Source organism: Mustela nivalis (genome assembly GCF_964662115.1).
Source record: "Mustela nivalis genome assembly, chromosome: 7".
Classification (NCBI taxonomy): Eukaryota; Metazoa; Chordata; class Mammalia; order Carnivora; family Mustelidae; genus Mustela; species Mustela nivalis.
In genome coordinates this window covers 87320075-87332827 of record NC_139026.1, presented here as the reverse complement: position 1 = coordinate 87332827, position 12753 = coordinate 87320075, and the positions used below count along the sequence as shown (strand labels likewise).

Here is a 12753-nt window from a genome sequence, read left to right as displayed (position 1 = left end):
ACGGGGGGGACCTCCGCCTTGACGGAAGGTTTAGGGAACGGCACCGCTGAGGCGGGAGCCCGCAGGGCCGGGGGGGCCGGGCGCAGCCGTCGGGGGGGTCCCGACCCAGGCCCGAGCCCGGCCACCGCCTCCGGGGCCCGCGGAGAGCCCCGGGCCTCCGCCGCCATTGCGCCCAAGAGTGAGGAGGATCTGCTGGCCCTGGCCGCGTCGCGGCTGAGCCGCCGCAAGCGGGTGGCAGGCGCGGCCGTCGGGGTGGCCATGGTGCTGCTGCTGCTGGTGGCCATTCCGCTGCTGGTGCACAGCTCCCGCGGGCCAGCTCACTATGAGATGCTGGGTCGCTGCCGCATGGTATGCGACCCACACGGGCCGCGAGGCCCTGGACCCGACGGCGCTCCCGCCTCTGTGCCCCCCTTCCCTCCGGGCGCCAAGGGAGAGGTGGGCCGGCGCGGGAAGGCAGGTCTGCGAGGGCCCCCGGGCCCCCCAGGCCCCAGAGGGCCTCCAGGAGAGCCGGGCAGGCCAGGTCCACCCGGTCCTCCTGGCCCAGGCCCTGGCGGGGTGGCGCCCCCTGCAGGCTACGTGCCTCGCATCGCCTTCTACGCGGGTCTGCGGCGGCCACACGAAGGTTACGAGGTGTTGCGCTTCGACGACGTGGTCACCAATGTGGGGAACGCTTACGAGGCGGCCAGCGGCAAGTTCACCTGCCCCATGCCAGGTGTCTACTTCTTCGCTTACCATGTACTCATGCGCGGCGGTGACGGCACCAGCATGTGGGCCGACCTGATGAAGAATGGACAGGTGAGGTGCCCCTCCCCCACCCAGGTCCAGAGCAGACCGGGCAGCTTTCTAAATCTCCCTGCACTCATTCCACCTGAGGGCTGCATACAAACCCTTCACCCAACAGCGTCACTGAGTCCAGAAACGCCAGGCTGCCAAGAATTTACAAATTGTTTCATTTAGCCGAAGAGGAATTGGGGCCAGAGAAAGGAAATGACCTGCCCAGGGTCTCACAGAGCGTTAGGAATGTGCCAGACTCGGAACTTAGGACTCAAAGCTTAATGTCTCTGCAGCTGCTATCCTCACTCTCCAACTACAGGCAACCCTACACCAAAACTTCTTTAGTGTCTCATCCTGCCAGTTAGCGTCTGTTCTCGCCCTGTCTTGGGCCACTCTCTCTTCTGAGGCAGCCTTTCCGGCTTTTGGGTTTCTCCACCTCAGGATGGGTGAATTACCTGGAGTCTGGCTCTTTTGAATTAGCATGGAATCCAGGTCTCTGGCAATGGGCAGTGGGCAGCTGTTCTTGTTTTGGCCATTCAGCTTGTATTTTCGAGTAAAAGGCAAAAAAGAAAGACGACACTCACCCAGGGCCTCAGACCATTCCAGAGCTGGCCTTACCCTTGGCTAATACTGAGTCAGTAGGCAGAGGTGGAAATCATGTGGCAGTTCACCGGCCAGCTGGGCAGCATGATGAAAGGGATTTGGACGGGGAAAGAGGCAAAGAACAGATAAAGCAGAATCTTTGGACCCTGGGCTGGTTCTGTAGGCCCCACATCTTCCCTGGCAACCTCTGGCCTCCAGGTTCTGCTGCTCCTGCCCCTGTGGTCAGAGTTGGAGTCACTGCCACCTTGACTTGGGAGAATAGCTCCAAGGACTCAGCGGGAGGACTGGGACATGCAGAGAGGGAAGGAGAGGCCGTGGAGTGGGGGTTGGGCAAGGCACCTGGGCCCCACAAGCCGCAGGGGGTAAGACTGGGGCTAAGCGGTGACCTCTGAATGCCCCATGCGCCAGATGTGGACCATGGCACATCAGGCCTGCTGGTCCTGGAGGTCTGGAGCCCGGTCCTGCTCCAGCTGCAGCACCCTGCTGCTCCAGGACTAGTAGGCATTGCACTGGGGTCTTCTCCCAGCAGGGCTGCCCCAGGGACCCAAGGAAAGAGAGACTGTATGTGTGCCTGCATGGGAGTGACAGCCGTTTGTGTGTAAGGGAGTGAGTGTGTGTGTGTAATGCGAGTGTCTGTGGGTCCAGGGTGGGAGAATGGATCAGTGTCTATCTGCATGGGGCCTTGAGTAGGTGTGTGTGGTCTCTGCAGGTTATCTGTGAGCAGGAGGAGGGGGCGATTGTCTATCTAGAATGTGCGGGTTTCAGAGGGGGGTGGGGGCCGCGCGGCTCCCACTCTGTATTCCGTGGCGCGGGCGCTGCGGCCCTGGGGACGGTAAATAGTGATTAGAATAATGATGAATAATTAATGAGTTAATAACCAGCTCCCGCGGGACACGAAGAGGGGGGCTGGGGAAGGGGCTGGCGGCCCTAGGCGACCAGCAGCGAGGCCAGAGGGAAGAAGAGGTTACCTGTTGGGGCGGAAGGCGACCCCCATGACCTAGCGCCAGTGGGCGCCAGAAGGGGTAAGGGCACCCAGAGGCGAAAACGCATCATTGCACCTTCCCATGGCTCGCACCCTCGCTCCCAGGCTACAGACGCACCTGTACCCTATCACTGAGGGAAGGGAAAGATACTTCAGGAGGCCAGAGCGGGTTCATAATCTTAGCAATTATCCTACAGGCTAATTTTATTGTTTGAATGCTAATAATAGCAACCCCTATAGAGCGTTTTCTAGGTGCAAAGCGCTGTTCTAACTCACTTCTTATGTACTAACTCACTTAATCCTATTATGAAATCCCATCTTCTAGTTCAAATTGAGGGCCAGAGAAGGCGTGAAACTTGTCGAGTCGCTCAGCTGGGGAGTGGCAGTGCCTGAGAAGCTCAGCGGTCTCCCGCGCGCTCCCTCTCCTCCTCAGCCCCTGCAGCCCGTTTCCCTCGCCCCGCCTTCGCGGGCCCAGTGCACCTACTCCGCCCAAAGCTTCTCGACACCCGGGCTCCGCACAGGGGCTGAGCGGCGTGTTGTGTTCTTTCCCCGCCAGGTCCGGGCCAGCGCCATCGCTCAAGACGCCGACCAGAACTACGACTACGCCAGCAACAGTGTCATCCTGCACCTGGATGTGGGTGACGAAGTCTTCATCAAGCTGGACGGCGGGAAGGTGCACGGCGGTAACACCAACAAGTACAGCACCTTCTCCGGCTTCATCATCTACCCGGACTGAGCAGGGCCCCATCCCCCGAGCCCCCGCTCGCCCTTCGCCTCCGCTCCCCTCTTCACCCACCTCCAGCCGACCCCACCCAACGTGCCACCCCTTCCTTTGAGAGCCTGGCGGTGGGGCGGACCCTCCCGCTCCCGAGGCAGCCTTGCTGGGTGGACTCTCCACGATCCCGGGGATCGAAGTGGCTAGGGAGAGGAGGAGGCCGTGCTGAGGAGGAGCAGAGCGTCTCCGGAAGGGCCACCTGGGGTCAGAGTGCGTGCCTGTGAAAGCAGAGTCCAGACCATCTCTACTGCGGGGGGCTGGGGGACAGCTTTACCACCCGGATCGCCCTTTGCAGCGGGGTGGAGAGCAGAAACAGGAGCCCATCCAGGTGGGAGGAGAGGAAACGTTTGGCTGGCGCTTGTCCCCTGTCACAACTTTCTCTCCACCCTCTCCTCCCTTCATCTCCATTTTCAGGCTCCAGGCTTCGGCCTAGCAGCCTTCCTGCGAACTGGAGGAACCAGTGAATTCTTTCCTAGCATTTATAACTCGTTCTGTACAGTCCCCATTTCCCGCCCATCCTGCCTAGGCCCTGGGGCTACAGCTGCTGTTGCCTTGCCCAATAAAGTGAAGTTGGAGAATGTGTGTGCTTCTTAACTTAGTGCCCAGAGTGGGGGAGAATGGCTGACCCTTTCCCTCACTGCTGTCAAGGACTCCGGTCCTACCACTCTCTGCCAGAGGCAAAGGTTTACTTATTCCTGGCAAGTCCTGTCTCTGGGGGAAGAGAGGAGGAGAGTAGCCCAGGGCTTCTACTCTGATATGGAAAGGGAGGCATATAAGCTTCCGGAGAGCTTTGAGGCCTCCTACTGTAGGGAGACACCAGCCAGAATGACACTAACAAGGGGGGGTTCCAGAGATATGGGTCTGGTGCTTCTGCTTTTTGCCTGATGCAGGAGGAGCTGTAAGAAGAGGAGCTCTAGGGCAGGAAGGAGCTGCTGATGGCTCTCGAGCGGGGCACTGATCTCAAAAAGCAAGAAAAGCAGGTCCGGAAAGGTCCAGATTTGCACTCCTACAACTTGCGCAGGGGCGGAGGTTGGCGGGAGTGGGATGCCTCTTTAGGACTGCTTCTAGGTGAGGGAGCCTGGGGAATCCAGAGAGCCCAGGGCCCGCCTCTAAGCTGGAGGACACTGCCACCGTGTGGGCAACTGGAGAACAACAGCTGTAGCTGGCCTAGATGGGCCCAGTGGGAAACAGACACTCCGACGACAATTAAGAAACTTTATTGAAGGATAAAGGGTATGGGCTCCCAGTCTCACGGGGTGGACAATAAATAAGGGCTAAAAGGGGCAAGGAGCAAGGCAGGGCAGGAGGTGGATGCATCATGACAGAGAGTCCTATGGGGCAGCAGAACCAACTGGAATAAAACACTGGGGAGAGAGAAGGCTGTCACAGCCCAGCAGCCATCCTTGAACCGTAGCCAACCCTTCCCCACGGCTCTCCCCAAAGAAGCAGAGGCTGGCCCCCCGCCCCCACTCTCTCCCCAGCACCCACACCACCCCATTTTCCAGGCGTGCTGTGCAGGCAAAGCCTGGCTGTGGTTGGGGGGCTCACCAGGGCATCCTGCCATTCAAGTAATGTGGCCACAGGGTTGGTGCAGACCCGGGCGGGTCCTGAGGGTGGGGCTCGGCTGGTGTAGAAGGCACATTCGTCATCCAGGCGGGCCTCATGGAAGCAGTGGATGGCGGTCAGACACGCTTTAAGGCGCTGCCTCAGGGCCAGGGTTCGAGGGGCAAGACTGCTGGGACCTAAGGGCCAAGGGCCAAAGAGACTTCAGTGCAGGCTCTGGAGTCCTCTTTTCCCACCATCTAAAGCCCTTTCCCACTACCTGCACCCCCCCCACCCCCGCCAGGGGCCAAGCCAACTAGGAGCACAGAGATTGAGGGGCAACTCCTCTCTTCCTTCCCAAGGAGTGTTAGGCTAGGCTAGGGGAGCTGGAGGAAAGCATGGGACCACCCAGTGCAAGGTAGGGGCCTGCCTCCAGTGAGAGATGAGGACCTCCTTTGTTCAGAAACCCTTCTGACCAACTCCTTACCTGCCTGGCCTGTTGGGGATCTCAGAGACTGGAGTGAGTGAATAGGGGGGCTGGCACAAAGTGGGTGTTGGGAGGAGAAGATGAGGGTGGTGGTCTCTGGAGCCCACTGACTGCGGCAGGGCTGTGGGCTGGACTCCGGACTTCTCGGTTCCGGGAAGCAGGCCTCGGATGCCCCAGGCTCTATCCTAGGGGAGGGCTCTAGGAGTCCAGTGTGCCTTTGGGAGTCAGCCTGCAGGTGTCCGGGCTCTACTGGAGGGCAGGGCTCTGATACCACAGGCTGTTCCTGGACAGAGAGTTCTGGTATCCCAGGTTCCCTGCTATGGCTGGACTCTGGGGACCCTGGCTCTGCTGCAAGGCAGGGCTGAGCTGCCTCCGGCTTTGCTCCTGGGCAGGGCTGCGCTTCCCCACACTCCTCTGGAACATAAGGCTCTGGTAGCCCAGGGCGCTGGAACAGTCCGGGAAGGTGTAAGGCCCCTGAATTCTGCTCTGGGGCATTCCGGGTTCTAGAAATCTCAGCCAGAAGGGGCTGAAGTTCAACCATTTCCAGAGAGGAACCTCCATTAAGGGAGGCACACTTGCCCCCAGCCAGCCCTTCCACCTCTTGTCGCAACAACTCCTGCAGGATACTGATGCGCTGTGGGGAGGAGAAGAGCCCTCAGGGGGATGTCAAGGTGTGGGTACAAGTCTCCACCCACACTGTCCTGTTCGCATCCTCTGTCGCTGCCAGGCAGGCGTCAGGCCCACATGCACACCCACCTGCATCTTCAGCTCCTGGAGCGTGGCGGGTGTACTAGGGTCAGAAGCTGCCACAGGGGGTTTCCCAGGCCCCTCCTGCACCCTTGTACAACTCTCCTGGTCAAATAACCGGACTGCAATCTGCTCCTGGCACAGGGAAGGAGAGGGGCTATGTGAGGAAGCCGGTCTGGGGCAGGAAGGAGATCAGTCCGCCTGCGTCCCCACCCCACACCCCATACCAGGAAGGGCTCAGGTTAGTCAGGAAGCCCTAAACTGAGAGCAGGAGGACAGCCAAGGAGCACAGAGTGTTGGAGAGTTGGTAGCTTCTCAGGGGAGTCTGCCTGCCTCAGATTGCTGGGATCCCAGCATGGAAAGCCTTCAGATACATACCCAGGGCAGGGCAGGCTCTTCAGGGCATGACTGAGGGGAGAGGCTGGTCAAACCCTGGGCCTGGGACAGAAGGGGGACATTGTAACTCTCCCTGTTCCCATCCATTCCCTTCCTCCCCCGCCCTGGCCTAGGTCAGCTACCTCCCCTGCTCCCTCTTACCTTCTGAACCCTGGAGGCTGCTTGGATGGGTGTGAACTGGGTTTTGGGACGAATGGCAAGGCGCCGCAAAACTGAATAGGAGGGCTGGGGAGAGAGGAGGATGGCTGAGCAGGAGCAAGAGCTCGACCTGGCAGGGATCCCAGCCAGAATGTTCTCCCCTTGCCCAGCAAGCCCCCCACCCTCTGGAGTGGTGGATACAAACTGGAGCTGAGGGGCCAGGAGAAGGTATGCGCTGAGCCCGTCCAAAGGGTGATGGGTGGGTGATGGACGGTGGCACCACTCGGCCAGGGGAGGATGTCAGGTGGGAGGCACTGTTGTCCTGTGGGGAGGAACAAGGTGGAAGAGTGATCGCTCCCCCTCTGCATTCCCATGTCTCCTCATTCCAGCAGCCAGTGGGATTCTTTTAAGAACTAATCAAATCCTGTCTCTCCCTTGTTCATCGCCCCGCCCCATGGCTTTCCACTCATTCCAAGGAAAAGCCTTTTGAGGCTTCACTCTGATTTCTAAATCCTTATCCAATCTGATCTTGCCATCACCCTAACCTCACTTCCTGTTGCCCTCCTTATTCTGCTTCAGCCTGGCTGGATCCTCAAACTCCTTTCTGCTGATCCTCAAACACACAAGGCACATTCCACTTCAGGGCCTTTGCATCTACAGTTCAACTGGCCTGGAACATTCTTCCCCCAGATATCTGCATGGTTCACTTCCCCATCTCCTTTTGGTTTTCACTGAAATGTCATCTTCTCAATTAATTTCCCTGACCAATCTATATGAAATTGTTATACCCCCTCCCCTACTTCCACACCCCCTTCAGTGTCTACTTTGTTTTCACTCATCACCACCTGACAGGCTATATATTTTACTCTTTTTTTTTTTTTTTTTTTGGTCTCCTCTTTCTAGAATGTGAACTTATTTGCTACTGTGTATCCAGAACCTAGAGTACTGCTTGGCACATAATAAGTGATCAACAAACACTTGTGGAGTCAATGAATGTCAGATCTGCCTTGCTCTCAGCACTGATCTGCTGTGTGACACAAATATATGCCCAGGCTCCAGACAGCTAGTAAGCAGAGAATAGACCTACTCTGGAGAAGCCTTGGGCTGGTGGGGCAAACAGACTCAATTTACATCCCGACCCCCTCCCACAAATCCTCAGTGCTGGCCAATGCCAGAGAATTCCTCCCAAACATCTCCCCTTCTCCCCCCATCCCAGAAGGATCTCATCTCACCCTGGTGTGGGTTATCTCTCTTAATGGTACCCGCTGGGCCAGACCTAGGGGGCCCCCTCCTCCTTCATCTGAGCGAGTAACAACTTCATGTTCTCCTTCAGGGAGAGAGGGAGCTAGGAGGAGACAGGAAGTTTGCTGTAGTGCTGGCACACACACCAACGGCCGGCATAGGGTTTTGGAACCTCCAAAGAGGGTAAGTCAGCTTAACAGCCCCAACTGTACCATCAGTGGGACCCGCCTAGCAGCCCCTTGGAGCCCAGCAACATCTCAGTAATCACTTACTAATCTAAACACCCCAAGTAGGCTAGGGGTGTGATGGTGGCTCTTAGTGCTGAGGACAGAACAGTGAGTGGAAGGTAAATCTTAAAGGAAGTGGCAGAGAAAGGGTTGAAGTAGAGACCACCTCTTTGACACAAGTGTAACTGGGCAACCTCTGGCCTATTATTAAGGTCCCTTCCTTGGTGGCTCCTCCTGATGTGGCCTTCCCCTCGAGCCCCCTCCCCACCCACTGAGCTTTCTCCAACTTAGGCAGCCCATCTGCCCCTCTTTTCTCCCCGTGGCCAGACACACTCACCAGGTGGGACTGGGGTCTCCAGGAGTAATCTTGAGGTCTGGCTCACTGAAGTCCTGACGACAATAAGGACAGCAGCTAGCAGTCACTGAGTACCAAGTGTGAGCTGGGCACTTTGCTAAGTGCTTTACAAACGTCATCTCATTTAAGTCTTTGCACAACAACCTCTAATGATACAAATGTTACCCTCATTTGACAGATTAAAGAAACAAGCTTGGTGGGGGGTAAAGTGAGCTTACTCTAGTAAGCGCTGAGAGTCAGGAATCAAACCCAAGTCCCATTTATTGCCATAGTCTATGCTCTAGCCAATAAACAAAACAGACAGCATTTCTCATTTCTGTTCCTTCTTCCCCCCACAACCTGAAAAAAACTGATGTCATATGGAGGCCTGGCTGTGGAGGCCTGAACCCTCTTCTAAGGATTCAGCCTGGGCAGTCACAGGTTTCCCCCTTCCCCTCCTCGGCTGCTGGGAAGTCTTAAAGCTACATGAAGTCTCTAGCTCCGAGGGACCCCTGTATCAGACATTGGATCATTCTTTTCCAAATGATGCTCTCCTCACCGGCTGCCGCCACCTGTCACTCTTCTTAGCTCCTGGAAACTGGGGTGAGCAGAGGGGTGAAAGGAAGGTCCTGAAGGTGGAATCTAACCCACGGGAGCAAAAGAAAAGAGCAGAGTCAGACGTGGGCCCTAAACCTTCAGGCCTCACCACCAGCCCCACCAGCCTCCACAACCGCTCTGGCTTTTCAGGAAGTATCTTCCCTCCTCAGGGCCAGCTTGGTCCCAGGGAGGAGCTCACAGAAGAACTGAGGATCCCAGCCCCTCAAGAGCACTCACCAGGGCCTCTAGCCTCTGAGAACACAAGGTCCGGCCACGGGGTCCTGGTCCCTCCAGCCTCGAGAAGCAGGAAGCCCTGGCAGGGTCCAGTCGGTGGGCAGGGGTTCTAGGGGCTAAATATGCAGAGGCGCGGGCACCCTGACACCACAAATGAGGCCATCAGCACGGACTCAGGACTCCCTCCTCCGTCCACACCAGCCTGATTTCCTCATATCCTGTCGCATTACCTGGCCCCTACGGGTGGTGCCTCCCTGGCTCCCTCGAATCAGGACTCTCTGAGCCAGACTGGACTGGCGCCCCAGGCGACAGCTTTTCACCCCCTCACCTGACAGGATGGTGGCCAGGGCTGCGGGGTCAGCCACAAACTCTACAGTCCCTGGAGCCTCTGCAAGAGAAGAGGAGAAGGTGAGAAGAGGAGGAAGGCTGAGGGGACCCGGGGCTGCTACGTAGTCACCCTGAGGTGCAAGAGTGAGCTAGAGACTCATATTATCAAACTCGGCTCACAGAAGTTCATAGGACTTTACTTTATTTTTTTATTTTATTTTTTAAAGATTTTATTTATTTATTTATTTGACAGAGATCACAAGTAGGCAGAGAGGCAGGCAGAGAGAGAAGGAAGCAGGCTCCCCACTGAGCAGAGAACCTGATTCAGGGCTCCATCCCAGGACTCTGGGATCATGACCTGAGCCGAAAGCAGAGGCTTTAATCCACTGAGCCACCCAGGCACCCTGAACTTTAAGTAAGACACTGTTCCAGGTACTGGGGCTCAGAGATGAATGAGAAAACCCCCAGCCTCAAGAAGTTACCATCACACTCTAGAGAGGTGACAGGCTCAAGTCAAAGTATGACACGCTATAAAAGAAGAACTACAAAGTATTAGCACACAGGGCAGTTGATTGTGACTGAGGGAGCTGGAAAAGGCTTTAGAAGAGGGAGGGGCGGCTTCTGGGAGTACAGAGATGTCCAGGAGCAGGGTTCAAGACTCTGCTTACAGTATGCAGGAGACCAGGGTAGTGGAAAGCTCCCAAGCAAACTGCACCAACCCCATTCCCCCATGCCCTCCTAAGGAGACTGTGTTTTTCAAACCTCCAGCAGGTACCTGTCTGGGGAGGGTGCCTCGGCCCCGCATTTTGTCCCCCAGGGCTAGGCCTCAGTTCCTCCAAGGGGTTCCGGAGCTGAGTGCTCCCCACCGATCTCTCTGATTTCTCTGTTTGATGTGTGACTTTCGGCCTGGGGCCTGCTGAGTCGAGGTTGGGCTTCTGGACCAATCTCTGGGGGAGGGGAAGACAAAATGCTGGGGCTCAGCTCTGGGGTACATTGGTGGTATGTTATGTCTCCTTGCAGGTACTATCTTCACCCACCAGGTCCCTCTTACCTTTGGATCTTGGTTCTCCTGGTCCAGGGCGCAGGGTTTGACTGTGGGGAGAGGCGGGCGTCTCTGAGAGCGTACGGGAATCTTGCTAGGAGTAGGAGATACACCCCTGAGGACAGGATCCTTCGTACCCTGGAAGGTGGTCATGACTGCTACAGCTGAGATGGGAAGAAAAGCAGGACCTGTGATCAAAGGTCAGCCAGTTCGGAGCACCAGTTCTGACATTCCTGAAGCTCCCACCTCTGCCCAAACCCATGTGCCCAGAAGACCTGATGCTTCCAAGGCCGCTCCAGGCAGCCGCTCCCTCCAGGCACCCCGATCCTACTCTCTCGCTCCAGGACCCCGAGCGGCCTCTCCTCCCTATGAGCCCCGCAGCCCCCCAGTCCGTCCAAGATTTCCACGCCGAACCTTCCTCGGAACCACTCTGGCTCACCCCACACTGGATTCGCTTTTTCTTGACTGGCTTCAGCTGCAGCTACTTCCCCAGTTTGTAAAATACGCCGAGCGCCTGATTGGCTCGTCTGCGCTCCCGCGGAGGCGCGTGACACCTGGCTGAGCAGTCCAATCCACAGGCTTCGGAGGCGGGGCCAGAAGGCGGGGCTAGTTGTCGAGCCGCTTTCTGGCCAGGAAAAAACTGACCCGACTCAGCTAGCCAATCCGAGAGCGGAGCGCGGGGTGGGAGGCGGGAAAAAGAGAAAGGAGGCGGGCATTCGGTGGCCGGGAAAGGCGTGGCGCTCCGAGTCCTTCCCACAACGGGCGCTCCCTACTCTCGCGAGGTCTGGAGATTGCAAGGAGAAGGATCGTTCTCGCGGCTTTGCGGGGAGGGTTGGCGCTCCTGAAAGAAGCTAACGGTGTTGGAGGCTGGCCGGATCCCCAGACTCGGCTCTTACCCGACAGCGTCCAGACCCATATAGGAAACGTCTTCTGTCTCTGTGCCTGGGAGGAGAAAGCGCCTCCAAACGGACAGAAAGGGCTGGAAGGAATAGAACTGAGCCTAACGATAATAAAAATAAACCATCTTTGGGGCACTTAGGTGGCTCTGTCGGTTAAGCCTCCGACTCTTGATTTTGGCTCAGGTCTGGATCTCAGTGTTGTGATATCTAGCCCCACGTGGGGCATCGTACTCAGTGGCAGTCCTCTTGAGATCCTTTCTCCTCCCTTTCCTCACCCCTGCCTCACCCGGTCTCTCTCTCTCTCTCTCTCTCTGGGTAAACAAATTTTAAACAAACAAACAAACTATCCTTTTCTCACAGGAGCCTTGCAACCCGTTGAGGTGTGGTCTCCATTTCGCAGATAAGAAACAGGACTCAAACCAGTGTCACTGGAGCTCACTCAACACCACAGGCCTGGAGGACTGATGAGAGGAGGGTCCCCAGCCTGTTACCTGCAGGCAGGGGTGTGAAACTTAGGGAACCTAGAATACCCTGGTTACAATGGAGTGGTGACCTCTAATGGACTTTGGGAAAATGAGCTATGGTTTCAAGTGCACAGGACTGGTAGATTTTCTCCGTGACTACAGTGGATTCTGCTAGTCAAGAACCAGGAGTTGTTCTCAAACCCCACTTTTCCTCCCCCTACAATCTCTCATTCACTCTTACTATTTTTCATTCTTTGCAATTCGTTTACTTTTTTCCCTCTTCATTACCACCACCCTAATCCATTCTACTCTCACCTACAGGTTTGCAATTCTCTCTTGCCCCCCACTTTAATACATTCACCATATAGCAGCTAGAGTAATTTTTTCAAAATGGCAAATCTGGTCTTGTTACCACTGTGCCTTGACTGTTGCTCACTCACACTCCTCATCTTATTCTCTGCTTTCCAACTTCATTGCCTCTTTGAATTCCTCAAACTCCTCACGCTCCCTCCAGTCTCTGTCTGGAATGCCTTTGTGCCTTCCACTTTGCCTATGCATGCCTCCAAATTGATATTCACTGTTACTTCCTTTAGAGGTCTTCCTTAACCCCTCTGCTCACAACCCGCCCTAATTTTAAAAAAGATTCTTTGGTCCTGTGGTCTCGGAGAATAGTGTTTGTTTCCTCAGAGCATGCATCTTAGTTGGTAATTGATTATTCATCAATGTGAACATAATATATTGTGTTTTTTAAACTCCGTCCCCCTGCTAGACGTCCATGAAGGTGGTGACCTTTTATTTTTCGCTTGCCATCATATTTTCAATGCCTTGCTTAGTGCCTGCCTTGTAAAGTGCTCAATATTTGTTGAATGAGTCAATGGAGAGATGAATAATTGATCAAATGAATGCATGGAGTGACAGGGAAGACCTCCAAGAAGTATTATTT

At 56.0% G+C, this 12753-nt stretch overlaps 2 protein-coding genes across 3 annotated transcripts; one reads left to right on the top strand and one right to left on the bottom strand.

Annotated features, from left to right (window-relative positions):
- Positions 1–3709, top strand: C1QL4 (complement C1q like 4). The gene is made up of 2 exons (XM_082738938.1): positions 1–795; positions 2916–3709. Exons 1-2 carry the CDS (start codon positions 259–261, stop codon positions 3093–3095), a joined length of 717 nt encoding a protein of 238 aa, XP_082595064.1. The 5' UTR covers positions 1–258; the 3' UTR covers positions 3096–3709.
- Positions 3710–4335: 626 nt separating this feature from the next.
- On the bottom strand, positions 4336–11030 carry TROAP (trophinin associated protein). 2 transcript variants are annotated; one of them, XM_082741194.1, is made up of 15 exons: positions 10862–11030; positions 10457–10611; positions 10181–10352; positions 9309–9466; positions 9082–9219; positions 8807–8889; positions 8251–8303; positions 7677–7789; positions 6650–6766; positions 6448–6531; positions 6289–6348; positions 5920–6045; positions 5164–5797; positions 4683–4876; positions 4336–4498 (listed from the first exon to the last, which is right to left on the bottom strand). In XM_082741194.1, exons 2-15 carry the CDS (start codon positions 10598–10600, stop codon positions 4466–4468), a joined length of 2109 nt encoding a protein of 702 aa, XP_082597320.1. In that variant the 5' UTR covers positions 10601–10611; positions 10862–11030; the 3' UTR covers positions 4336–4465. The 2 variants fall into 2 exon arrangements, with proteins under 2 accessions (XP_082597320.1, XP_082597321.1); XM_082741195.1 differs by having other exon boundaries at positions 10723–10958.
- Positions 11031–12753: the final 1723 nt, after the last annotated feature.

Coding starts and splice junctions, on each gene's coding strand:
- C1QL4 (XM_082738938.1), top strand. CDS start 259: ATGGTGCTGCTGCTGCTGGTGGCCATTCCGCTGCTGGTGCACAGCTCC. Junction 796..2,915: donor ACCTGATGAAGAATGGACAG/GTGAGGTGCCCC, acceptor TTTCCCCGCCAG/GTCCGGGCCAGCGCCATCGC.
- TROAP (XM_082741194.1), bottom strand. CDS start 10,600: ATGACCACCTTCCAGGGTACGAAGGATCCTGTCCTCAGGGGTGTATCT. Junction 8,890..9,081: donor CTCAGAGGCTAGAGGCCCTG/GTGAGTGCTCTT, acceptor CCCGTGGGTTAG/ATTCCACCTTCAGGACCTTC. Junction 5,798..5,919: donor TCCAGGAGCTGAAGATGCAG/GTGGGTGTGCAT, acceptor TCCTCCCCACAG/CGCATCAGTATCCTGCAGGA.